Consider the following 25,088-nt stretch of genomic DNA (forward strand, 5'->3'; position numbering starts at 1 on the left):
TACCTTTTGCCAGGTCTGCAGAGCTCTTGGTCTTTCCTTGGGCCAGAGCTGGCTCTCCTGTTAACTTACTGCCCTTCTCCATGCCAGATCCATAATTTGGAACAGTTTAGGGACCCTGTTTTTGTAAAACCTAGACACGAGATGTATTGGGATCAAAACTGTTACCAGATCACTTATAGGTAAGTGCTGAACAGACAAGAACATTGTCTGGGACTAGTGCAAGGTAAAGTGTACATTCTCTGCACCACACGGAGAAGCAGTACTGGTGCAGCAGGTGTGGCAAATGCATCCCCTAAACCTGGGCACGTGTATTATGGCAGGCAGTGAATGTGGAACAAGTGATGTTATAGAAGTGAGTCAGGTCTTCAATTCCAGCTGTATGTGAGGTGGGTAATAGGGAGTTTGACTTGGGCCAGGTGCAGATGGGTGGGAAAACTGCTGTGAATGAATGAAGGTCATGTCTTCCCATCCTTCCCCTGATGATGACAGGATCTCACCCCTCTCCACATTGTGTTCTTTATCTCCCAACTGTATTGATGACTTGTGATATTTTTTTAATACTATTTTAAGTTCACCCTGTTCTGTCCATCCAGGCAGGTGCTGCAGGTCCACAGCATTTTCCTACTGTGCAACTGTGCCTGCCTGACATGTAGCCCTATTAACACCCTCCCCACTCTATATCAAACATAATTCCTGAGGTGATCTCCCTGGACCATTGCTGAGATCCCATTATCCTGGTTTTGAATTCTTCTACTGCCTCCAGCACCTTGAAACACAAGATTTTTATTCTCTCTCAAGTCCTAACTCTTCTGCCTTATCTTCCTTGGTCTGGCCTGCCAGCCCTGCATGCAATCACTGCTGTGGGTCTAGCAGGACACACTTCGGTTTCACAACTTAATTCTAAGAAGACTGAATCTTTCTCTTCATGTTAGTTGTGCAAATCATCCTAGTTCTGCTTTCCCACTATCTGTAGGAAAAGGGTGTCCTTGGGGTTGAGAAGAATGTACCTTCTACTGACATGTTTGTCTTTATTCCCTATCTTTCAGAGGAATTCAGAGGAGTCACCATTGTGGAACTGATTAAGAAGGAAGGAAGCACCCTTGGGTTAACCATTTCAGGTGGCACAGACAAAGATGGAAAGCCAAGAGTCTCCAATCTGAGGCCAGGAGGACTGGCTGCAAGGTGAGAAATGGAAATGGGGTGCAGAGAGCACAGCAGAAATGGAGAGGAATGGTTGCATGTTCCAGCTACTGAGTGAATAGAGTTATAATTAAAGTAGTTGGCACCCAACCCCTTTTTTCAAGTGCCCCAGAATGCAAAGTTGTTGATTCAGTAAGTAGAATGTCTTCTATTTTGAGTTATTTCCTTTGCTCTATGCAATTATGCTCTGAAATTTTGTGTACGGATATTTGGGATTCTGTGAAATTAGACAGCCTTGTCAGGAGAGCTGCATGGTACAATACATCTTGATCAAGCTAAGTGGTTTAATATTGTATCTGTTCTGAATACTGAGTCTGTAAGTAACATTATTGACTCAGAAAAGGAATGGGCAAAGAAAGGCTCCAAGAACCAGAGAAAGGGAAAGGATAATCGAACAGTTTTGCAGAAAACAGACAAAAGGAAAGATGTTTTGTTTTTCCATGCTGGATTTTTTTCTTCAGACAGCTCTTGGTGTGCTTTTCTTTGACTGATTGCTCTACAAGAATTGGAACTGAGCAACAAAAGAGAGGTTGTGAATGTGTGCACTGTGATTGTTGCTATATGTACAGATCTGAACACTTGCCACCAGGAAAGATAGATGGCTTCAATTTTAGCACTTCCCTGTTATAGCAGACACATGCAATCAGACAGCAGACAGCCAAGATCAAACCAGCATTGGTGGCTTGTTCAAAAACTCCTCCAGTTCCCACTCAGCCGTGTCCAGGCTGGATGTAGTAGAAACTTTGTGCTACTACTGCTTTTTTTTGCTTTTTTTTCTTTGCAGAAGTGACCAGCTGAACATCGGGGATTACATCAAGTCAGTGAATGGCATTAACCTGACCAAGCTGCGGCATGATGAGATCATAAGCCTGCTGAAAAACGTGGGCGAAAGGGTAGTGCTGGAAGTAGAGTATGAGCTTCCGCCAGCCGGTGGGTGCCTCTCTGATAATGCTGCTCTCTCTTCTTGGATGCTTTTTGTCCTGGGGTGCAGATGGACTTGCTTGTGCATTGGCTGCCATGGCCAAGGCAGTGTCCAGGGGCATTTTGTCATTGCCTTCATCTGCTTGCAGCGCAGCAGTGGATGCTGCAGAGCTGTGTGCAGTCAGAGCAGAGTGCTTTTTCCAGCACAGTGGGTGCCTGTTCATGCACACCGGCAGGAGATGGCTGATTAGGTCTGTCTTGCCTCAGAGTGACTTGGTAGCACAGGCCAATCTGCCTCCTGATGCTGCTTCAGCTTGTTTTTCTTTTTCCCTTTTGGAGTGTAGCTAAGGGAGGTTTTATTCATTCTTAAACATTTATTGCCAGATGCTCTTTTTGGAACTGTGGCAAGAGCTGTTAGTCCTTAGGATGTTTTGTAGTGTTATGTGTTTTCAGAAGGGAAGCTGAAGCAATCTGCTGTCCAGGTAAGGGGCCCTGGCAGGAGCTGGCAAGCCCAGCTCACAGGGCTTGTGTCCTGACATGGGAAACTCTGTGCTCTTGCCCTCATTTGTTTTGATGATTGAGTTTTCAGATTAAAACAAATTCCTCGATGCAGTTTCTCATCTGTCTTTCCATTGTGAAAACAATCTCCCCAGTTATTACTCATCCCGTTACCCAGATCAATCAGAGATGATTGGGCAGAAGAAATAGAACAACTAAAAATAAGATGACAGGAAAAACAAAACTAATGAAATCTAAACATTTTGCCCCAGATAAGAAGTTATTTTACACTTCATAGCTTTGCTGTAGCTGCTGCCTTTATGTGAGAATTCTTGAATGTATAGATGAATATGCCAAGCCCCAAAGAAAGTAAAATCTAATCTGGATTAGATGAATCTCTATCCATCATTTCTCTCTTCTACTGTAAATGTTACTGAGCATGCAACCCTGGTAAAGCCAACTGTGGGTCAAATTTTCCATGTTCTCATGCTCCACAGAGTTGACCACTCAACCTTTCTCTGTGGCTGTGAATCTGGCTATCAGGAATCTGATAAGCTGTACTTCCCAGCTCAGGAGTGGTGCCAACACCACATGGCTCAATAAATAGCAGTGATGCAAAATGTCCTCAGCTCTGAATGAGCAGGAAGAGCACACTGAGATACCGACTTCTCTCCAGTGACATTGTTTGGGCTGGTTATGAATGATCCAAACAAAGAAACACTGCAAAATACAGAGAATTGTCAATTATTGGCTGGTTCCTATTCATTGTGGGCTTTTATCTGCTGTGAGGGTTTGGTATTGCTGTCTGCACCCATCTCTCTCTCCCTGTCTTCCCCTGGGTGAAAAGCAGAAATCCTGTGCAATTCAATAGCTCATGCTTGTGGATTTTAATTTTTCTCCCCACTTTGTAATTTCCTTCTTTGGAAGAGACCTTGCAAGAGCAGGTCTAGTTTTCAGGCCACTGTGTAGTATCATTCTCTTTCATAAATAAACCAAGTCCCATATTAACACTAGCTTAAGTTTCCCTGCTTCCACTGATCTCATGGAAGGCTTTGTGCAGCACTTCATGTTTTGATGCTTAGGACAGAAGTTGGATGGTTTCTGAACTCATTTGTGAATGCTTTATACACTTTTGTTAGTATTTGAGTATCAGCCTGTAGCTGGGAGCCTTCCTGAGCCCTGAGCATTTCCCCTCTGGAGTATTTCTAGGTTGTGTCCCTGTTAGCTGTCTGTGCGCAGCAGCAGGAGCAAAGTGGTGACAGTGTTTTGGAGGTTTATTTGTCCTTGCTGTAGCCTTATCCCCAGGGCTGTCTGCCTGTGGGGTGGTACCATGCCTCCACTGTATGTCTTTTGGGCTAGTTTAACCCTAAATTGGGCGTGGGTTGCAAGTCCTCAGGGTGCTTGGCAGTGAGGACCAATGTGGTCAGTGAGGACAGAAGGGTAATTTGCTTTAAAACCCCTGTCCTGAGCCAAGGGAAATGCCAGTGTGCCTAGAGTAACATTCAGCTCTAGTTTGCCAGGTTGAAGTCAAGTTCTTAATCTTTTTTTTCTCATAATGCTTTTGGCCATTCATGGTACTTGGTTTGAAGATTAAAAATTTTCAGAGTGGACCTGGCTGAAATGCCATGTGCAGTTCTGGATGGCAAAGGCTGAGAAATTGTCCTATATTCACTGCAGTAGTGCAATAATTCATTAAATAGCAGGGAATGGCAAGGGTTAGAAACAGTTTCTTTCTTTTCTCTTTACTTTTGTACATTTTGTATTTTGTACAAATAGTACTGTGTATTTAACATAAAATTACTGAATTGCCTCTGGGAGCAGTTTAAAGTATTCACTTAATCTTTTTTTAAATCCAAAATATGAGAGGTAAGGGAAAAAAGCCCAACCTTTTGCACTGAGGATTTGGGATTTTCATTTTCTTTAAGGTCATCCAGTGACTTGATTCCTTATGCTGCTCCTTTTTTTTTTTAATAAGTTTCCATCTGTGGCAGAAGCTTTTGAGAAAAGCTGAACATATTAAAGTCAGTTGATAAACGAGATGGTTTTACTTGAATGTCAGACTATTAACCAAGAGGGGTGATGCGCAACACTGAGCTGGTAAAATCATCCCAAAACGTGATGGTTGGCTCTGCCGAAGGTTCGTGTGTCTAGGCTGGGCTCTTTTTGCCACCAGACAGGGAGGATACAATGTGGGTGCTGGGCTGGACTTTAATTTCAGTCCTGTTTGGGTGAGTTCTGATATATTTTGTAGGCTGGTTGGAAAGTGTTTTTCTGGAGGTAACTGGGTCTTTCTATCTTCCTTTAGTTCCAGAGAGCAGTGCTGGCATTATTCCCAAAACCATAGAAGTTTCCCTCTACAAGGAAGGCAACAGCTTTGGCTTCGTGCTGAGAGGTTAGTAGCTTCTACAGTGAAAAGCAGAGGGGCAAGTACTGGCAGAGGTGATTTGGGAAGCGGGGAAAATAAGAAGGTGAATCTCATAAACCTCAGCTGAGCAGTAAAATCATGTCCCGGATAGTATCCCTTGCAGCCTTCAAGGACTGCCAGCTGCTTGATCCAGGGCAGTCATTTTGCTTTCAGGCTGTGTCAGCTGTGGTGTGATAAATGTCCCTTCTTTCTCAGCATTCTCATTCAGACTTTCAAACCTCCAGTGACTTACGGCTTTCCCGGTTTGATTACAGGGGGAGCCCATGAAGACTGGCACAAGTCCAGACCACTGGTGCTCACCTACGTGAGGCCAGGTGGCCCAGCAGACAGGTACTGCTCGTGTCACACCTCCAGCATTTGCTTTCACAAGACAGACCAGCAACTCTCAGCTTGCTCTCAGATGTCTGTCCTTCTTGTCCTCCTTGCTGGTGCCTCCCCAAGGCTACTCATGCTGGTGGTGTGGAGTGACAGAGGCAGTGTGGGACCTGTGGTGTGTGGGGAGGGAGGACCTGATGCTCACAGGCTCACCCATGTCTAGATGTTAAAGTTACAAGCAGAAACTCCTCTTCCAGAGGCAGCCAATTCATTAGCCCTGTGCAGATGATTTGCTGATGCTATTTTGGAAAGCAGGAGCCAGTCTATCTACTCTCATGCTCCTAATTTACTATGATGGGACTTGTACTATAAATAACTGAGACTATTGTCCCAGTGAGTGTTCAGTTCCTACAGGATAAGAGTAATTGACTTTTTAATATGTGTGTGTGTATATACACAAAAATATATATTTATATATAGATAATATAGGTATATAGCGAATATATTCATAGAGAGATAGATATATAAATATATAGAGATTATTTATCTAAATATAAATAAATACATATACACACAAAAAAAAATTGCCTCTGGCTTCTCACAGGGAAGGATCCTTGAAAATTGGGGACAGGCTGCTGAGCGTTGATGGGATCCCTCTGCACAGCATGACCCACGCTGACGCCCTCAACATCCTGCGGCAGTGCAGCCAGGAGGCACTCTTCCAGATCGAGTATGATGTGACCATCATGGGTAAGGACAAGATGGTTGTGATGGCAGCTTTTTCTCTGATTGCCTGGAAAGTATGTGAGACTGGAGACAGTAATTGGGTACTTTGTTTCAGTGGAAAATTTGCTGGGTGATGTGCTGCCAGCATGGGTGTAGGGGGTAGAGTTCAAAGCCAGCTTAGTTAAATGCATTTGAAATGCCCTTATCCAGTGATATGTTTCAATAGGAATGATGAGAGGTTTTAGAAGAGTAGGGGAAAAAGGGATTTTGTAATACAGGCAAAGAGGGCATAAGAGAAGTCAGAGTTAAAGGGGACTAGATCACTCTGCTAGCACTGCAGTAGTACTATTAAATGTGTGCAGGGGAGTGAGCTGCATGCGGGCAGAGGCTTGCTGTGGCTTTGGTTCTGAATTTTGACCCTACTTTATTCTGGAGCTATTCCCTTTCTTAGAAATGTTACTTCAGATCTGCTTCAGAAATAAATGAGGGGTGATCAACTGGTTGACCCCAAATAAGACAGAATTGACTGGAGGGCAAAGGGTATTTCTAAAAAGCATTTTACTTGGTAGATACTAAGTTTGAAGGTTTGGCGGGTTGGTAGTTGAGGTTTTTTTTTATTTGATTTTCACTTTCAAACCCTGGGAAAGGGTTTATAATTAGCCACTGTAAAGTCATTTTGAGCTGGCTTTGTGACACACAGCTGTTACTGCAGGGAGCATAGTTAATCAGTTTGAGGTTATCACAGAGTTCGAAGCTGTGTTGGTTCTAGAAGCTCATTGAACTGTGTGTTAGATTTTGATGTTGCATGTATGTCTCCAGAGGCATTTCTGACTCCACTGGAGCCATGAGCTGGACTAGGTTGGAGTCTTTCCCACAAATCATGGAAAACATTCCTGCATGTCTTGGCCTAAGATCCAGTGAGGAACAGGAGTCCAGGATATCAGGTTGTTTTCTGATTTGTCAGTGTGGAGGAAGATAAGAGGGATCTGAAGCTGAGAGGACTGGATACCCATATCACCCCCCAAAAATGAGCGGAGAACATCAGAATTTGCTCCATGCCATGTGCAAGAGAGTTGCACCAGCATAAGAGAGCTTGTCTGAACAGTAGCAAAAAACAATGCATGGGAAATTGGCCTTTTGGGAGGCTTGTTGTTGGTGTGGTCCCCTAGTGTCTATGTTGCAGAAAGCCGTTTTAAAACCTGACTTGGAGCAAAAATAGTCATGAAGGTGTCTTGATGTTTCTTCTTGAGTAACTCCCACCTAAAAGTCTTAGGGTTGAGTGAACATGGAGGGTTGGCAGGATTTTATGCAGTGATTCTCCATCTTGTGTTCCTATACTGTGGACCAGAACTAGATGTAGAAACAGCCCCTTTCTTCGGTAGTTCTGCCTAGACAGGGCTCTCCCCAACCCTGTAAAGGGATATGCCTGTCCTGCTTTCTTTTAAGGCAAGATGGTGCAGAATATATAGCTTAAAAGAGCGTCTGCAGAGAGTTTTGCCAGGCAACAGCTAATAACTGCAATGGGAGATGAGTACATTGTGCCCAGTTCACAACTATTACAGCCATTCTCTTTACCAGCCCCAGGAAAATGATGAGGGAAGGGAAGAGCAGGTGCTGAAAGCACTGTGGGGATGTTTTTAGCCTGAAGGAAGCACTCTTAATTCAGATTTTGAAAACTTGTTTAAGGGGCTGCGGACACCTCCATAAAGTGGTGCTTGGCCTCTTCATCCCCAGGGAAAACAGGGTTTTTTACATCACGCTCGCTCTCTGTTGCAGCTGTATGTGCTGGGATGGTGTGGGCTGACCCTCAAGGAGGGAATGTTGTTTTTCTGCACCTGTCCTTGGTGAGAGACCAAGGTTGCTGTGGGGGAGCACTGAATTGCAGCATTCCCCAGCCAGCTGTGTGGTTTTCCAGCCAAAATTGTGTGCTAAGCATGAGCTGCATGGGGCCATCCCTGCTCTTGGTGTGAGGGAGCTACTTGCCACTGCCACCGAGCATCCCCCAGCCCTTGGGATTTCACCAGGGAGACCAGTGTAGGATGGGGCCACAGCAGGCTTTTAATCAAATTGGCTGAGATTTCTCAAGGCCACTGGAGGAATTAAATTAATCTGCCATTTCCATTTAAAAAGAGTGCCAACTGGGCATGCACCTCCCTTGGGCATTGGGAAGATCTCTGCCCTTTGCTGATGCCAGATTAACCTTGCAATGAGCAGATGCTTTCCTGTGGTGGCACTCTATCTTATGGGCCTTTTAAAAAAGGCAGGGGGAAGAAAAAAACCCCACCACAAATAAACTGATTGGACAGAAAATGATATTTGAGTAGTTACTCTGTAAATAAGCTGAGTGCCGTGAACTGAGGCAATGGACTGAAAGTTCTTACTGTTGACTCATGATGGGGGAAAGGTCTCAGCCAGAGATGGTGGATAAGCAAAACAATTTGTTGTGTCCATCTCCTCCTCTCCCTTCCTCTGGCTGCCTCTCTATCCATTCCGTTTTAGGCTGAAGAGTTTTAGGCTTGTGAGGCTCTCCTGCTGATGGAGTTGGAGGGCTGGTAGTGTCCCACAAATGGGTGACCTCTTAGTGTCTGCTGAGAGTAGGGCCTGAAGTGGAACCCAGGAAGTCAAATACCTCCATGTGCCTGTGAAGATGGAGGAAACAAGACCTGTTTCAGGAAGGGAGTGAGCAGCTCCTTGGTTGGGTTCTTCTAGGAGTTTTTGGTTTAATCTGTTTGCATTTGCAAGGTAAGTCCCTTTCGCTTTTTCCCCTTTTCCCCTATCCCCTTTCCCTTCTTCTCATTTTCTATTCCCTACTCTCTCACAAAGTGTATTACAGCAGGGAAAAATCATCCCTACCAGCACACGTCCCTTATTTCCCAGGCAATTGCACTTTCCAGGCTGGTTACAGGAGCCATCCCTCCTTAGGCAGGTGAGCAAAGCCAAGTAAGTCTCAAAGTAACCAAGTGCAAGTATGAAAAACCCCTACAGTATTTCCTCCAAAACAAGCTATTGAGAGAAAGATCTTATAGAAAATATCTGCCAAATCCCAGCTTTATGTGGTAGGTGATCAGCTGTCTTGTGTCTTTGGAACTGGGAATGTCTGAAAAACTGAGGCAGAGTCTGTTTTCCTTGTATCCATCACAATATTGGTCAGTACCCCTCAAGTGTAGAGGTGCAAGTAGGTGTTGCACCACCCTTTGTGTTCTCCTGGGAGGTTGCAGCTGTATGTGATGGTTCTGAAACCCCTCATGGTGCCAATGCAGCAATGCCGATTGACTCCTTACAGTAAAGTTATTGCATGGTCTGCTCTGCCCCCTCCATATTTCTTTCTAAATTAGACTGAGCGTAATAGCCCCATGTTAATCACACCTCACAGATATTACTAGATTGCAGACTCCTGACCTTTGATTTGAGCCACATCTTTCCCTAGAATAATTAATAGAGGATTGGCTGGTATTTCCTCAACAAATGCCTCTATAAAATGCAATTGGAGCAATTCTCATCTATGCCACTGAAGATGAGAATTAAAAGGGATGGCAAGGTGGCCTGTGCTATGTGCACTGAGAGGAGTGACCATGGGCTGGAGGCAGGACTGTGTTTTCCTACAGTCTTATTGATAACCTCAGTCCTGAGGCTCTTTCTTCTCACCATCATGCTGAGACCTCTCTGGGAAACATTTGGTAAACCTAAGAAGCTTGGATGCTGGGTAAAATGGAGAGAAGTTGATATTTTCCTTGCTAAGAAAGGTGTAACACTCCAGCAAGCTCTTTTCATGAATTTATTTTCCTCATCTTCTTCCCATCAGCTGGAGTGATATAAATCTGTGTCCTTCTTCAGAGGATATGTGCTGGGCATACACAGACTGCAAAACTAACATATAGCTGGTGTTTGCTGTTGGAAGAGATCCTCAATCTCTTGATGCTTCCTTTGCCAACAGAGGCTTAAGTGCACCTTCTGCAGGCTTTAGCTGGGTTCTTTGTGCATCTTTTGATTAAACTGGGACTGTGCGTTTTACCAGGACCTGCGGATCTCCCCAGTGGTCCTTTTCATCAGAGAATAAACAGTGTTTTATTTGAAGCCTGCATAACCTTTAACGTGGCTCATTCCTCCTTCCTCCTCTGTGAAAAAGGGCATGGTGAGTAGACCAGAGGCCAAACATTCCTTGAGCGATCCCCAAGGGGAATTTTCAAGGTAAATTTCTGTCTCCAGAGACTCAGCACCTTCAGCAAATCTCAGGAAAGACCTTGCTGTGGCTTAGCTTCCCAGATCTGCATTAGTGGTCCCATTTATCAGAGAACAAGAATGAGCCATGCATCAAGCTTTGCAGCCAAGTAACATCAGCATTTTTAGTGGAGCGTAGCTTTGGAAGGGAAAAGCCTTACTATGAATAATTAAGGGCTGAGGAGGCATCAGGTGTTCAGAGGGCTCTGCTGGCTTTTCCTTCGAAGTGAATGGCTGGGTTTCCATGAGTGCTTTTGTGTGGAATCAACTACTCATGGATTTCTGATGGGGATAACACATTTGTGAAACCCACCTCTTTATGATGGTTTTAGGTAATGTGGAAAGCAAATGCATGTAATAGACGTAGAGGGAATTTCTGTCTAATCAACCAGAGACACAGGTTTTCTTTTCCTCCCCCTTCCTCAGAAGAGATGGATAGGTATGCTGCAGACAGTTTACACTAACAGGTGCAATTTTGTAGGAGTTTCATGGTGTCACTTACAGCATCTATTAGGCTTATTGCAGAAATGCATCTTTTAAACATGAGTTACCCCTGTAGTGTCTGATGGGGAAAGGAGGCTGTTGTAAGCATGTGGGTAGGCAGTGCTGCAGTGACTCCCACTGACACTGGAGTAGCTCAAAGAAGCAGCTGAGGTAGTGTTTTAAACCTGGTGCTGAAGCACAGAAAAGTTGGCTGGTTTGTGTGCTGGTCATCAGCCACAAGACTTCTAAGTACTTCAGAAAGTGGAATCCTGTATCTTTGTGCATTTTCTTTTTTGTTTGTTTGGGAAAAAGCCTATAACAGTGATGTCCTTCTGATTTTCCTTTTTTGTGCTTTTAATACTGTTGATGTGACTACTGCAGAGCCTTTGAGCAATCTTTTCCTTGATCTCACTATTTAACCCAAAGAAAAGTGGGGGAGAGGGGTTGTTTCCTTGAGTGAATTGTTGTAATATCTCTTCATGTCATTATCATGTAGATTTTGTGCAGAAGCAATTTTGCTTCTTGAATGTATTTCTTTGTTAAGTTACCACATGACATGGACTGAAGGATGTCTGAACTACAGGTTTGTTGGTACAAATGGCAAGTCAGCACTGTTGGACAACCCCTGTATTTAGAAATGGAAAAGGCTGTATGAGAAGTCTCTTCAGGTGCTTTCTTGTTTTGCAGATACTGTAGCAAATGCTTCTGGTCCTTTACTAGTTGAAATAGCAAAGACTCCAGGGTCTACGCTGGGAATCACACTGACGACAACCGTGCACCGGAACAAGCAGGTCATTGTCATTGACAAGATCAAGCCAGCCAGCGTGGTGGACAGGTACAGATCTGAACAGGCTGCTTCTAAGCTCTTCTCTTCCTTTCTCTGCTGCTTTTTTTCCCCCTTGTTACTTATATACCATTCTTCACTGTCTTGCTTTGAAATGTTCATGCCCACATGTTCTTAGCACTACTTGTGCTAAAAATATCTGACCTGACAGCAGTGGACACTCCTCACTGGGAATGAATGTAACTCAGTGCATGTGAAAGCTGAGCTCTGCTTTAGAAACTTCAGATGTGACTGCCCTGGAGCTGTGAAATAGCTGAAGCCTATTATGGAACCTTCTGGCTGGAGCTTTTCCTGATGGACAAGTCAGCTAGTCACCATTACCTGGGGATGCAGACAGACAGACTGCTATGCAGCACCACTTGTGCTCAGTCATGTTGCTGAGCTGAACTGCTGGCTCTTAGGATCTAAAGGTGAAGGGCCCTGAGGGAAAGCCATATGAGGAGCAGCTGAGGACACTTGGTCTGTTCAGCCTGGAGGAGACTGAGGGGAAACCTCGTTGCAGTCTACAACTTCTTTGTGAGGGAAAGAGGAGGGGCAGGCACTGATCTCTTCTCTGTGGTGACCAGTGACAGAACGTGAAGGAATGGCCTGAAATTGTGTTGAGGATGATTAGGTTGGATATTACAAAAAGGTTCTTCCCCCAGAGGGTGGTTGGGCACTGAGCAGGCTTCCCAGGGCACCAAGCCTGCCAGAGCTCAGAGAGTGTTTGGGCAATGCTCTCAGGCATGTGATCTGACTCTTGGGGGTGGTCCTGTGCAGGGCCGGGAGCTGGACTCGATGATCCTTGTGGGTCTCTTTAAATGCAGCATATTCTGTGATTCTGTGATTAACTGTGTTGCTGAGAGAGCCCTCAGCCATCCAAACTACCCATGAGGGGGTACCATTACAAACCTAAAAGTTTTTTCCCAAGCCACCAGCAGCAGTAACTGAACCATATTAGCTGGTATTTTGGCCAACACTTGAACCTAAAGTTCGACTTGGAAGTTGAAAATTATATATGAAAAAAATGTTTGCAAAAATTAACACAGTAATTTGCAGTTGGATTTTGTATGTGTGCTCTCAAGTGTAAGAACATGGATTTTGGCCATGTGTATAATTACCTCTCTTGCTGTTTCCTTTGCAGATGTGGTGCGTTGCACGTTGGTGACCATATTCTGTCCATTGATGGCACCAGCACCGAGCACTGCTCTTTGTTAGAGGCAACTCAGCTTTTAGCTGCCACTTCAGAAAATGTCAAACTGGAGATATTACCTGTTCACCAAAGCAGGCTGCCTTTGAAGCCTCCAGAAACAGGTGTGTCCTCTGTGCAAACACCATTGGTCAACCTCAAAACTCACTTTATATCCCTACTGGAGTTCTTGCTGCTTTTGAGTGCTGACAGCAGATTCCAAAGAGAGACATCTGTGGAGGAGAAAAAATTTGATGTTTTGATGAAATGTAAGTGATTAGATGACATTCTTGAAGGATATGAATAGGGAAAAGAGGTAACATCTGTGCTTGAATGGGGAAATTGGAGATGGGAATCCCAGGGTTTTGCAGTGCTGAGTGCTGTGCAAGCCACTTCCTTAGTACCTCAGATAAGAGACTTTAATGGAGAGGGAGGAAAACAACCTTGGTGCTGGCAAATGTATTTCTAAGCTCAGTTTTTATTTGCTGATGCCTGGTAAGGCTGTGAAAAGGACATGTCAGTAGCTAGGCTGGGTCTCAATGGACTTCCAAAGCTGTAATGTAAGTCTTCATCTTCCAGACCAGTCTGCTTGAGTGGCAGCTGTGTCTGAGCAGCCAGGGGTGCAGTGAATCCATCTGTAGCTGCTGGTTTCTACCACTTCTACCAAAGAAATACTGAGGAAGTAAATTCTGGCTTGTAAACATCATTAGGAATTCACCCATGTGAGCATTCTTGTTGCCCACCTGTAGTTTCTCCTTCCACATGAGAGGCTATCTTGGACTCTCATATAAATTTCATTGTGACACTAGCCTCAGTAATAGTTTAATTTTTGGAACTCTTGCCTGCACTTTTGTTATAATCTGTACTGGTGGTCTTGTAAGTCTGGTGTTTTGGGTGTAACTGTTCCATACCTGTCCTTTTTTCAACCATTTTCAATTACCCATCTCTCAGGGACATGCATTGTAATAGTATTGGTGCACGATAACCCTGGGCACAGCTATTCTTTCCATTATCTTCTAGGGTGGTTTGGGGGAAGGAGAAAAATATCTGTGTTGTCTTCTTTAAACTGATACAGTAAAACAGAAAACCAAATAACATCTCCATGTCTAGAAATAAATCTCGTACATGTCCAGCCCAATTTGTGCAGAACTAAAGCAGTTTAACAAAGGGAATGGATGACTTGACCTTTGTGCCCAAGAAAAAATGGAAGACTATAATCCCTTTTCAATGGCTGTTAAAATGAACAATTCTCCTCCTTCCCTAGTCCTAATCTTGCAGAATATATGCATTCAGCAGCAGTCCAGGAGAAGGAGGCTCTGTGGAAGGATAGCTTGGTGTGATCAGAGCCTTTTTACCCAGATCCCCATACGTCAGATCAGTGTGCTGTGGCAGAAATACAGAACACAAACTTGGGAGAACAGTTGCAACACACACACATAAAAAATAAGAGATATAACTATTGTTCTCATTTTTCATTAAACTCTTTAACATGTGAAGGGGTCATAGGGAAGGATGCTGTTCTTCCATGTGGCTGTTCAGAGGCAGAGGTTTGTGATTAGAGACCAGTGCTTGGCCTTGAACCTTTTCCAGTGCTGATGGAGGTGTTTGAGACAGGAAGGAGAGCACTTTGGGCAGGATGGAGCAGCTCAGGAAGCACTGATCCTCAGTGGTGGAACCAGCCATGGCACTGTGTAGCCCATGATGAGAAGCTGAGGAACAGCACCAAACTTAACAAACTGCATCTGGACCTGTGAGGGATCCTGCCTTCTGCTCCAGGCCATGAGTGCCAACTCCACAGGCTACTTTTTCTGGGTTTAGGGAAACAAACAAGGACAGTAAGGAAAAATGGGCCATGCAAAAGCAAACTGTTGTGGTTGGCAAGAGAGTGAGGCCCAGGGAAAGCAGCTGAGTAGAGGAGATCATGCAGCTACGTTCCTGTTCAGCACTTGCGTTACTGAGTCCTTCCAGCCTGTACCTGCATAGGGTTTGTCATCATAATTCTTTTAAAAGTGGTTTCTTGCGCAATCAACATGTGGTTCTCGAGGAGGTAAAAAAGGATCTGAAACTGCAGTGACCATGCAAAACTATGGTCTAATGGTGAAGCATGGGATTTGCCAAATTGAGTTTGCTTTCTCTGTGGCTCTGGGGGCATTTGGAGAGTTTGTGGGAGGATTATGGCCTGCTCACTAGATCAATGGGAGCAGATGGTGCCCAGGAGCAGTGCTGGGATGGATGATGTGTGAAAGATTGGGGAAGGCTGTTGGAGCTATTTACCACAGAATTGTCCAAAATCTCTTGTCTTTCCCAATGCACTGACAGCTGAGCATCAAAGGCACATTTTTTTCTGTTGTCAGATATAAGCTAAGAATTTATAGACAAATGGGAGAGTTTTAGTTACTGTAAGTGGATTAAGTTATTTTGTATATATGCCCATAAGCTCTGTCTCTCATGTTCAAAGTTTAATTTTATTAAGAACTTTGCTTTTTGTCTAGATATAGCTACATTTATTAATTTGATTTTTGTTTTTAAAAGCTGCCTGGCTCTGAATTTACTTTTGAATCTACAAAGTAGACATGCCAGAACTGAAAGTATATTTTTTAAAAGCTTGATAGACTAAGTGCTAAACTCTAAATGTTTAGCAAAGTGTAAATATAATAACTGTATTGGCTAGAAAACCTGACCTAAATGATTTAATGCCTCTGATGCACACACAGAAAATGGATTTCCGCTGTTCAAGGCACTAAGAGATGACCTTTAGAGGAGATCTCTGGCTGGACTCACTAAATTAACTAAGTTCCTGTCCCAGGTTTGCAGCCTCAGAAGGTTCCAGTAGTGCCAGAGCTGGCAGTGTTTCTTGCTGCTCAGAGAACCCAGAGCCTGGAGGAGAACTCATTCTGGGAAAGTGCTTACCAATTAGTGCAAGTGGTTGTGTGGTTAAGAATTCTGGGTTGATGTGTGGCTGCAGTGATGCTCTGCTGTGGGATGCTCTTCATGCCTAGCTGAATAAAACAGATGCTTAAAATCTTGCTCATTAGCCAGAAATTCCTCTCGGAAGAAAATAGATCCAGACAGCATGGTGCAGAGATGTGGGAGAGAACATCTGGTGCTGTTGGGCAAGGAAAACCAAACTGCCCCTGTGCTGCCCAGGGCAAAAGAAGCATCAGTGAGAACAGGCCAGGGACCTGTGCCTGGGAAGTGTTTGAGGCACTTCAGAAGAGACTTGTGGCATCGTGACTTGGTGTCACAAAGCCACAGTTCCTGTACAAGGGATGTCACACTGTAACAGATTTCAGCCAGCATGTGCTGTGATTATGCTTGAAGTTAAAGCAACAAAGTTGTGTGCCCTTGAACAGGGTCTGCCAGGTTGGTACAATGCTTCCATTTACTGTTTGCCATGGCATTGGCATCTTTTCCTGTGCTGCTGGCCCTCCTTAGTTGCCTTTAAGCGGTGGTGTATAAGCCCCTTTTGTTCTGGTGAGCTGGAGGCGGCCCTCTGCTACTCTTCTGTTTTATCCCTTTGTGCATTCCTGGCCAAGAGCAGCTGCTAAACAACCAAACTGAAGCCAAGTGCTCAAAGCAGCCCTTGGCGTGTGTGGAAGGCATTGTGCCTTGTCACAAGGAAGGCATCTCTTGCAGCAAGGTGGGAAACAGCACAAGAAGGTTCCCTGATGCTGTTGGGTAATGCTGATGGCCTGTGAGGGAAACTTGGGATAGGATGGAACTTCTGCATGTTGCACAACAGACTGCAAATGGTAATGACGTGTGTGCGCTGCCAGCATGGCTTAGTCAGGCCATTGGCACAGGATGCAGAGATTTTTATGGGAAAGGGATGGATTTATGGCACTTTGCATCAAGTGTCATGAGGTTGTGTTTTTGCTGCTGGTGTTTGACACACTGTGGTTGGGTTCTGACTTGTTCAGACCCAGGATGCGGCTTTTTTCTACAGTCTCCTGGCTTATGCTTCTTACCTTTTCTTTCTCTCACTTCTCCTTCCTGCCTGTGGTGACTTCTAATCCCCTGGATGCCATCAGTCAAGGTGCAGAAGAGTGACCACCACCACTGCTGGGACCCCTGTGTCAACTACTGTCACACACACCACCCCGGACACTGCAAGACACCCACTTGGAACCAGACAACTGGACAGGATTACTGCAAATGTAACCTCCCCCCATGGTGTTGCTCCGATCCTGCATGTGTTCGTTCATGTTGTGTCCCTTCATTTCCTTAATACCCAGCTCCATAGCCTGGTTTGTCACTTGTTTTCTCCTCAGTCACTGGGTCCCTTTTTGTAGAACTAGTGCTGAGTACAAAATCAGTATCTACAGGCTGGCACATAGAGATATGACAGATAACTGGACCAAGAGCAGTGTATTGGGCAGACCCATGTGCCCATCCTCTAACCCCTCACCCCAGTGCCTGATTTCATATGGCAAAAATGAGTTGCTGTGAGACAGGGAGGGCATCTCTGGTGATGTGTGGGATTGTGATATAGCAACCAGCTCAGCCCTGGTGCCACACAGCTCGTTAGTAGCAGGATTATGGCTACCTCACAATCTGCAAACCCACCTCTAGCAGGAAGTAGGCTCTTTGTAGCCCCAGGTTTCTTGTCGTATGGCAAGTAAGATAGGGAAGAAGAGACATTGCATTGTGTCCAAACTGTGTGAAGCAAACACCTGGTGTTGAGCCCTGAAGCTGGAAAGAAGGAGCTAGTCTGAACCCATCAAGTGTTTGATGACACTGTTAGGTGAACCCACTGCTCCACTTTCCTGTGCACATCCCTAACACACTCTGTATTTCCCCAGCTCTGGTGGCTGCCAACTTCTCGTCTCCCACCATGAACACGCAGGGCTTCCCTTGCCAGAACTCGAACACGCTACCTCGCAGCTCCCACCCCATGAGCCCCCGCACCACCATGCTGAGGAGGAGGCAGAAGAAGAAGGAGCACAAGAGCTCATGTAAGAGAGGTGTTGGGCAGGGGCTGGGTTGGATGGAGTGTGCATGCTGACCTTGCTGTCCTTGTTGTTAGCTATTAGCTGGGGTAGAACTGCTCATGTCAGCACAGTCAGTGCCTCCCTCATCCTTGCTCAGTGTCCCCACCACTGCCAGACCAAGGTCTGTGACCCAGTCTATTATGTTGACCATGGCTGCCCTGACCTTCTGCCTCTCTCCTCCTCCTAGTGTCACTGGCCTCCAGCACGGTGGGTCCTGGAGGGCAGATAGTCCACACAGAGACAACAGAGGTGGTGCTCAGGGGAGATCCTTTGAATGGCTTCGGACTTCAGCTCCAGGGAGGCATCTTTGCTACCGAAACTCTGTCTTCCCCACCTCTCGTCCGCTTTATTGAGCCTGACAGCCCGGCAGAGAGGTTAGAGACCTTGCCCTTGGATGCTGATGGTGCTGCTGCTGAACATTTCATGGTTTGGTTTGTTTTCTCTCCTCAGAGGCTCATTTAGATATTTACTATCATCCTTGTAATATCTCCCATTCTTCACTGGGCATGGTTTACTGTCACTGCCATTTCTGCACTCGTCGGCTGACCGTGGCCTCCCTCACATCCCAGGTGAACGTCTTGGCACCAGGCTGCGTCTGGTCTGGGAGGAGGAGGAAGGGAGTGTGTGTATGTGTGAGAATGCCATTCCCATTCCTATTTTTTTTAAATTTATCTTCAAAAGATAATTCTTTTATATAGGTGCAGAAAGGAGAAAGGTCTAGATAAGTGTCCCCTGCAAAACATTTTCTGTCTGACTGGTTTCATTGTGGCAGAGCCCAGCTACATAAATTGGCCTTAAAGCCAAGGCTTTGAACTGTAGAGTGGGGCTCTGGTTGAAGAGCAGGTCAGTTCTGGGTACTGAGGAGCAGTGACTCCTCCAGTAGTGGAGCCTCAGCCCCAGAGTTCCAGCTGCTCTGGCTAAACTTCTCCCTTTCTGGCTGTATTTAGAGTCTGCTCAAGTGTGTGAGCACTACAATGTAAGTATCTTCTAGCAAGGCTTTTGTTACTGAACAGATCAAGTCTTATCATGGCTTAAGCTCTTGTGGGGTGGAAAGAAGAGTTGGTTTTGTTAGGCAGATGCAGTAGTGAGAGTTGAGCAAGCTGGCACTTAGAGAGCCTGTGCTGGTTTCTCTTACCACCTGTGATTTCCATTGTGGTCTGTCCTGCCTGGGGATGCTGGAGTTGCAGTGACATGGAAGTGCTCAGCACTCCCTGCAGATCCCTCTTTGGGAGAAGTCTCTGATGGTTTACTGCCCCCAAGCCAGCCCAGAAAAACAGCATGTTGAGGAATTGTGGAGTTGTCTGGCAGGGAAAGTGTCTGTAAAAGGAAATGCAAGTCCTTGCTGTGCAGACTAGCCTCTGTGTTGCACCCTCTTCAGGTGACCAATACAGAGGCAAGGTGGAGCATGAATGCCTGGTGCTTGTGCCTGTGGGAGGACAGGAAAGAGTCTGGCACAGGAAAAGGAGCTGTCCTGATGCAGGTTGAGAGATTTTCAAAGCCTGTTATGTCTTTTGTTTGCTTGTTTGTTTTCAAACAAATAAAATTAAGGTGATGGTGTTTTGGTTTTTTTTAATTCTTGATTGCCAGTCAGAGTTTGTCTCACATTGCAAAACACCAAACTCCATTTATAAGTCAGGCAGCAACAAAGCCTGTTGTCCCATGGGATGAGGGAGATATGGTGAAATCTTCCTGGATTTGCTTTATCCTCTTGCCAAGCCTGGAGTGAAAGCAAATACTGACCGTTCAGTCTTGCTTGGCTCTGTGTGTCATACAGGCTGCTCACCCTCTTGGCTGCCCACCCAGCAGCATTCATGCTCTCCTGGCTGCCTCTTTTGGGTGACCAGGAGCAACCCTCTCTCCATTTGCAGCCTGGACATGATTTGGGGATTAAATCTGTGTGTGTGTATTTCATTCTTTCCTAAACCATACTGCTCTTCCTCACTGGCAGAAAAAGTGCTGTCTTTCTTCCCCATCTTGAAGAGATAAGTGCACTGGGTTTGCAGTGAAGAGAAAGGCAGTTTTATCTTTTCATTTAACTTTTTGTTTCTTGCCATTCCACAGAGCTCTTTGCTCCATCATTCAGGATACCTTATTCCCTGTTCTTGAGAGGTTCTGCTGCAGCTGGAGCCCAAGACATTAGAAGTGTTTTCCTCCCCTTTGCCAAGCTTGGCTCCTGGCTGAGGCTAGGCTGTGCTCTTTCTTGTGCTGCAGTTGTTGCTCTTTGCCAAAAAGGTGAGCTATGGGGACACATGGATCAGGCTTAGCAGCCTGGATCTCACCTCAGTGTTCACACACTCTCTGCAAGACCTGTGGATTTCAAGGTGCTGTTGCACAAGCGCGTGAGCCACACTTGCTTTGTCCATCTGGCTTGCTGTGGAGAAGCTGCCTCTGGGGTGTCCAGCAAGTGTGAGTACTACCAGGGAGGAGCACAGCATCATCCTGTTTCCAAGGAGGTTGGGCTGCCTCACATTTATTATCTGCTTTGTGTTAGTTTGTGGCAGGCAGTTTGAAGCAAAAGCTTTCACCCACCTGACTTGTGATTTGTTTTACTGCAAATAGCCTCTAGTAGACCTCCCTCCCCACCTGTTGTTTTGTTTCCTGGGTGCAAGATGAAGCTTTTGGATTCCAAATGAGACAGTGATTCAGCCCCTGTTATCAGCAGGGAAGGTAGAAGGGGAAGACGCCTGACGTCCCCTCTTGTCTGCCTTGAAGTACACAGCTTTTGTGTCCTTCCTCCCCCAGCTGTCATTGGCAGCAGAGAGAGAATATCTGACTTTTCCATCCTGGTATCCAAAATCAATGCTTCCTGCTGAGTTACATGTTTTCTAGCTCTGCTCAGACACAGTTGTTTGATCATTGTGTTTCTGGCTTTTGAGTATTAATAGTTTGCAAAATCAAAGTTTAGCAGCTGGCTGAAGTTGTCAGCACAGCTTTGATCCATTGTGGGCAGAGATCCCCTCACCAGTGTGCAGACATAGATGTGGATAAACACACAGATGTTCACATCTGACCTGTGCAGGCCAGCTCGAGGCATGTAAGAGCACAATGGATTAGTTTCTGCAGCCAGCACTGTGGCCACGGTCACAGCTGCTCATGCCACAGCTGGAGTGACTGCGCAGATTCTGATGATGCTGAGTGAGCTCTTCAGTTCATATCCTGCCCAAGGCTTGAATATGTGTTACTCTGTATCTAGCAAGACACCTCCGCTGCTCTGTTTCTGTTTTTAAGCCCTAGGAATGAGTCATGACCAAATGCAAATCTCTGCAACCCTGGGGAGACATTCCTATCATGGACTCCAAGACATCCATAGCGCTGTCTTTTACTTCAGGAGATGCGTGTACTCTTGTTCTCTCTGACTTTAAAACACTTCTGCTCCCATAGTCTCAAAGCACTTTGTAAGCTCTTATGTCAGACTGAGCATCTCTGAGACAAATGCCTTCACTTTGGGAAACCTGTCCAAAGATTTTTGTAGGAACCCACAGCAGAGCCAAGGAGAGCTCTGCAAAACCCTTGGCTTCCCAGGCTCTGCTTCCAGTGCAAAGGCACATGACAGCTGAAAACCTGTGTCTCCAGTATGATTCCGAAGGATTAATAAAGCACGTCAGGCCTCCTTGCACGTGTGGAGGAAGCCAGAAGGTTGTGGTTTCACTCCACAAACTTCTATAAACCTGGAAGACCAGGGCTTAAACAACTGTGATTGACTGAGGCTAATAGTAAAAGAAACAAAATACTTCTCACCTAATAGAGGTGTTGGCTGTAAAACTCCCAGGCAAATCAACCCCAAGTGAAGAAACACAAGAAACAGTGATTTTGTGAGAAGGAAACTCTCATGGGAATGGTAGCAAAGGTTTGCTTTGATGCAGTATAAAAGCATCCTGTGAGCTGCCAGCCCTTGCAGCTGAAACACTGCCAAAATGGATTGGGTCCTTATGTGACCTTGAGATGACAGCAGTGTCTGAGCGATGTAGCTGTTGATCCCTCCTTTGCAAAAGGTGCATTGGGGTCATAGCGAGAGAGCTCTTGGTGGCAGAAGAATCATCTCTGTTATACCCTGTGTCATCTTCATATGTATAAGCTGATATTTCTCAGTGCATCTATGTGGCTGCATAGCCACAAGTCCAGTAAAGGACTGTAATTAAACTTGATGTAATTTATTCACAAGGGTGGATTCACTTATACATCATGGAGTTGTCTGTCCTAATCCAAGTCTCCTTGAACAAACAATTCTGAATTTACATTTCATAAAATAGCCGGCATTTTTCCATGGATGTCATGAACTCAGGCAGCAGCATAAATATACTGCAAGTTTAATACCTTCCTACCAGTAAAAGAATCTCCTGAGGCTCTCTCTAAACTTGTTCTTATCTCGGCTTTTGATGGACCATTTGTACAAACTGTTGTGCTTGTTCATTTTTCTTGAATTTAGATGTGTGTACTTTTTCTTGATAATCCAGCCTTTCATACACATCCTGTTGTTTGGAGGTGAATAATCCAGTCAGTGTCCATTGCCTTTGATGTTCTCTTTGGGTGCCTGGAAGCTCTGGTACTGTGTTTTCTTACAATTGAATTGGGCATGAGTGATGAAGAGTGACTGGAAGGTTTAGTGAAAAACAGGCTGTCTTCTGTGAGGTATAAGTGGAAGAAAGGAGAAGTCAAAGGAGGTGTTTGGTTGTTATACAGGAGAAGACTAAAGGTTCTCTGGAGAAGGCTCAAAACAAGTTGACTGATGTCATCTGGAAAACCTTTGTGATAAAATAACTTCAGATACTGAGGCGAAACTTAGACCTGATGCCATAACCCTTGACCTATTTTGGAGACCACTCTGTAGTTTCCATTAATGATGGATAAAGAGTGGTTTCCTAAGCTCTGTTCAAGTGGGCAGAGTTATGGACAGGTGAAAAGTCTAAAAAGATGTGGTTATAGCAAACAACTGATAGAGAAGAAGGAAGATGAGAAGTAAGCAATTTCTCATGGCCAGTCACAGGGAACACTACAGTCTTGATTTTGTAGAGTCATGGGCCAGCTCGGGTGAGCTATGGGAGATAACTTGGATGATCATTGTGCTGGTGTTGAGTATATTTTAAAAAAGAAGGGGTATGTGGGTGGATAGTGCAGGTAGGAGTGTAGTGGTTCATGTGTGAACAAAACTTTGCTTATAGAGAGGAGTTCCAGTGCTGTAGCCATACATCTCTAACAAAGTAAAAAACCTGCTGATCTCTGTTTCTGGGGAATGTGGGTCTAAACGAAAAGCCCCAAAGGGATGGTTGTGGTTATATTGTCAGGCTGTCACATTGGAATAATACTGGCCTTTCAAGGCACTTAAACAGTATCAATGTACATTTGTCTTCCAGAAATGCAATTAGAAGGGATAAATGATTATCCAATTTGCTGAGGCATTTTGGTGACTTTATTGGATTGTATCTTCGGTATTCACCATGTATTAGGCAGAGGAATCTGCAATTTTCAGTGCCATTGGTTTCTATTCCAGAGGGTGCAGGTGCATGGGAAGAACCATGTAAGGTTAGATAGGAAAGGAAGGCACATACCCTTGCATTTATCACTCTAATCTCTCACACATGATGTGGATTTTTAGAAAGGTGAGGGTTACTTCTTTCTTCACCCTGGATGTTGCAGGAAATGTGACCAGAAATGGTTGTTTCAGATCAAAGTGTGCCTGAACTTAAGAAAACCACAAGAGTTTGCCTCCTTGTGTCCTTCCAGGGAGACTGGGATGGGTATTGTAAAATGAGTTATTTTCTCTTTTAGTCCACTTCTGCAGGATTTGTCACTACTTTGTGTGTCCTGTAACAGATTTGCCTGGCAAAAGTAACTCATGGCTGATTGTGGGGTTGTTTTATTCCTCCTTTCCTCTTTTATCCTTCCCTCCTTGTTCCCATTCCTTCTTTTCCCATTGTGAATGCAGGTGTGGGCTGCTACAAGTAGGAGACCGAGTCCTTTCTATCAACGGCATTGCGACTGAGGATGGGACCATGGAGGAGGCCAACCAGCTTTTGCGTGATGCTGCACTCACGAACAAAGTGGTGCTCGAGATAGAGTTTGATGTCGCAGGTATGCTGCCAAGGGAATTGCTGCTCCTCACTACCAGCAGGACTCTGCCAGTGCCTTGGCCAACCTGTGGGAATTCACACAAATGCGTGAAGGTTTTGCTAGAGCTCAGAGGGAAGAGTGGGAAGTCTTGTGAGGACCTTTTCTATTTTTTGTTTTTCTCCAATGTGCACCAAAATTGAGGGTTCTTCTAATCCTTTCATAAATATTTTGTCCTCACCACTGGGTTGAGATAAACCCAAGGAGTAGATGAAGAGGACACCTACACTTTAAATATTTGCCCATTAATATGAATAATATTTATATTAATATACGGTCTTTAAGACAGGTAGGAGCCAAAGCTATTGGCTGGGGGTAAAGTGCAGCTTTGTATTAAAAAAAGAAAAATATTTTTTCCTTTTACATTGATAGAGATGCTTCAGTCTCAAAATACATCACGATGTGAGCACTTCACCTGATGTTCAGAACATGTATTTTTAATGAGAATCCAAATTTCAGCCTGAAGTCCACAGGGCCTCAGATAACCTTATCTGAACCAAGAAAGCAGAGTTTTATGGGATTGTTTTCTTGGTTGCAAAGAAGCCATCCATGAAACTGAAAACTCTCTTTTTTCTCATTTTTTTCTTTTTTGTCTGTTTTTGGTTTTATAGAGTCTGTCATACCCAGCAGCGGTACTTTCCATGTTAAATTGCCCAAGAAAAGAGGTGTAGAGCTTGGAATTACAATCAGCTGTAAGTATGGCTCAGTCTTGCGCTAGCAGTTGCAAGAGCTGCTGCTTTCCACCCTGGCACATCAGAGAGTTGCAATGGAGAGAGATAAGATTATCTGGGGTTTCTGTAGCGCTCTCAGGGCTCCTGATTTACCCAAAACTGAGTCAGGTGTGTGGTTTCTGCCTCCACGAGCTGACAACTGCAGAGAAAAGCAGCTGCATGATGGGTTGGGGCAAAGGATGTGTCTCAACTGATCAGTTGGTTTGCGTTGCAAACCAGTATTTTATTATTAGTAATATTATTTTTATTTCCTTGCTCACAGTTGTATTATGTTCTTTTTAAAAAAGAATTGCCTGGGCATGGTGGGACTCTTGCAAGGAGAGGTGGAGGGAGGAGAGCAAGTGAGAAGTGGACCCGCAGCCTGAAGGGTAGCAAGGGAAAACTGCCAAGAGCAGGAGGAACATGAAGAGGTGGACCTTAGAGGTGGGGGGAAGGCACTTTAGAGACAGGAGGGTGCTGGGCA

The 25,088-nt window shown here is 45.0% G+C and overlaps 1 protein-coding gene across 2 annotated transcripts in view; it reads left to right on the top strand.

Moving 5' to 3' along the window:
* The window catches only part of GRIP2 (glutamate receptor interacting protein 2), a 252,171-nt gene that overhangs the window by 195,136 nt on the left and 31,947 nt on the right, over positions 1-25,088 (top strand). For both annotated transcript variants that reach the window (XM_071550449.1, XM_071550450.1), the window contains exons 3-14: positions 1,047-1,182; positions 1,985-2,130; positions 4,925-5,011; positions 5,299-5,374; positions 5,964-6,109; positions 11,474-11,621; positions 12,754-12,923; positions 16,830-16,955; positions 17,601-17,753; positions 17,977-18,163; positions 23,713-23,858; positions 24,506-24,586. In XM_071550449.1, the coding sequence (XP_071406550.1) occupies positions 1,047-1,182; positions 1,985-2,130; positions 4,925-5,011; positions 5,299-5,374; positions 5,964-6,109; positions 11,474-11,621; positions 12,754-12,923; positions 16,830-16,955; positions 17,601-17,753; positions 17,977-18,163; positions 23,713-23,858; positions 24,506-24,586 (1,602 nt within the window). The remainder of the gene's footprint in view (positions 1-1,046; positions 1,183-1,984; positions 2,131-4,924; positions 5,012-5,298; positions 5,375-5,963; positions 6,110-11,473; positions 11,622-12,753; positions 12,924-16,829; positions 16,956-17,600; positions 17,754-17,976; positions 18,164-23,712; positions 23,859-24,505; positions 24,587-25,088) is intronic.

This window comes from Pithys albifrons, chromosome 3, assembly GCF_047495875.1.
Source record: "Pithys albifrons albifrons isolate INPA30051 chromosome 3, PitAlb_v1, whole genome shotgun sequence".
NCBI lineage: Eukaryota > Metazoa > Chordata > Aves > Passeriformes > Thamnophilidae > Pithys > Pithys albifrons.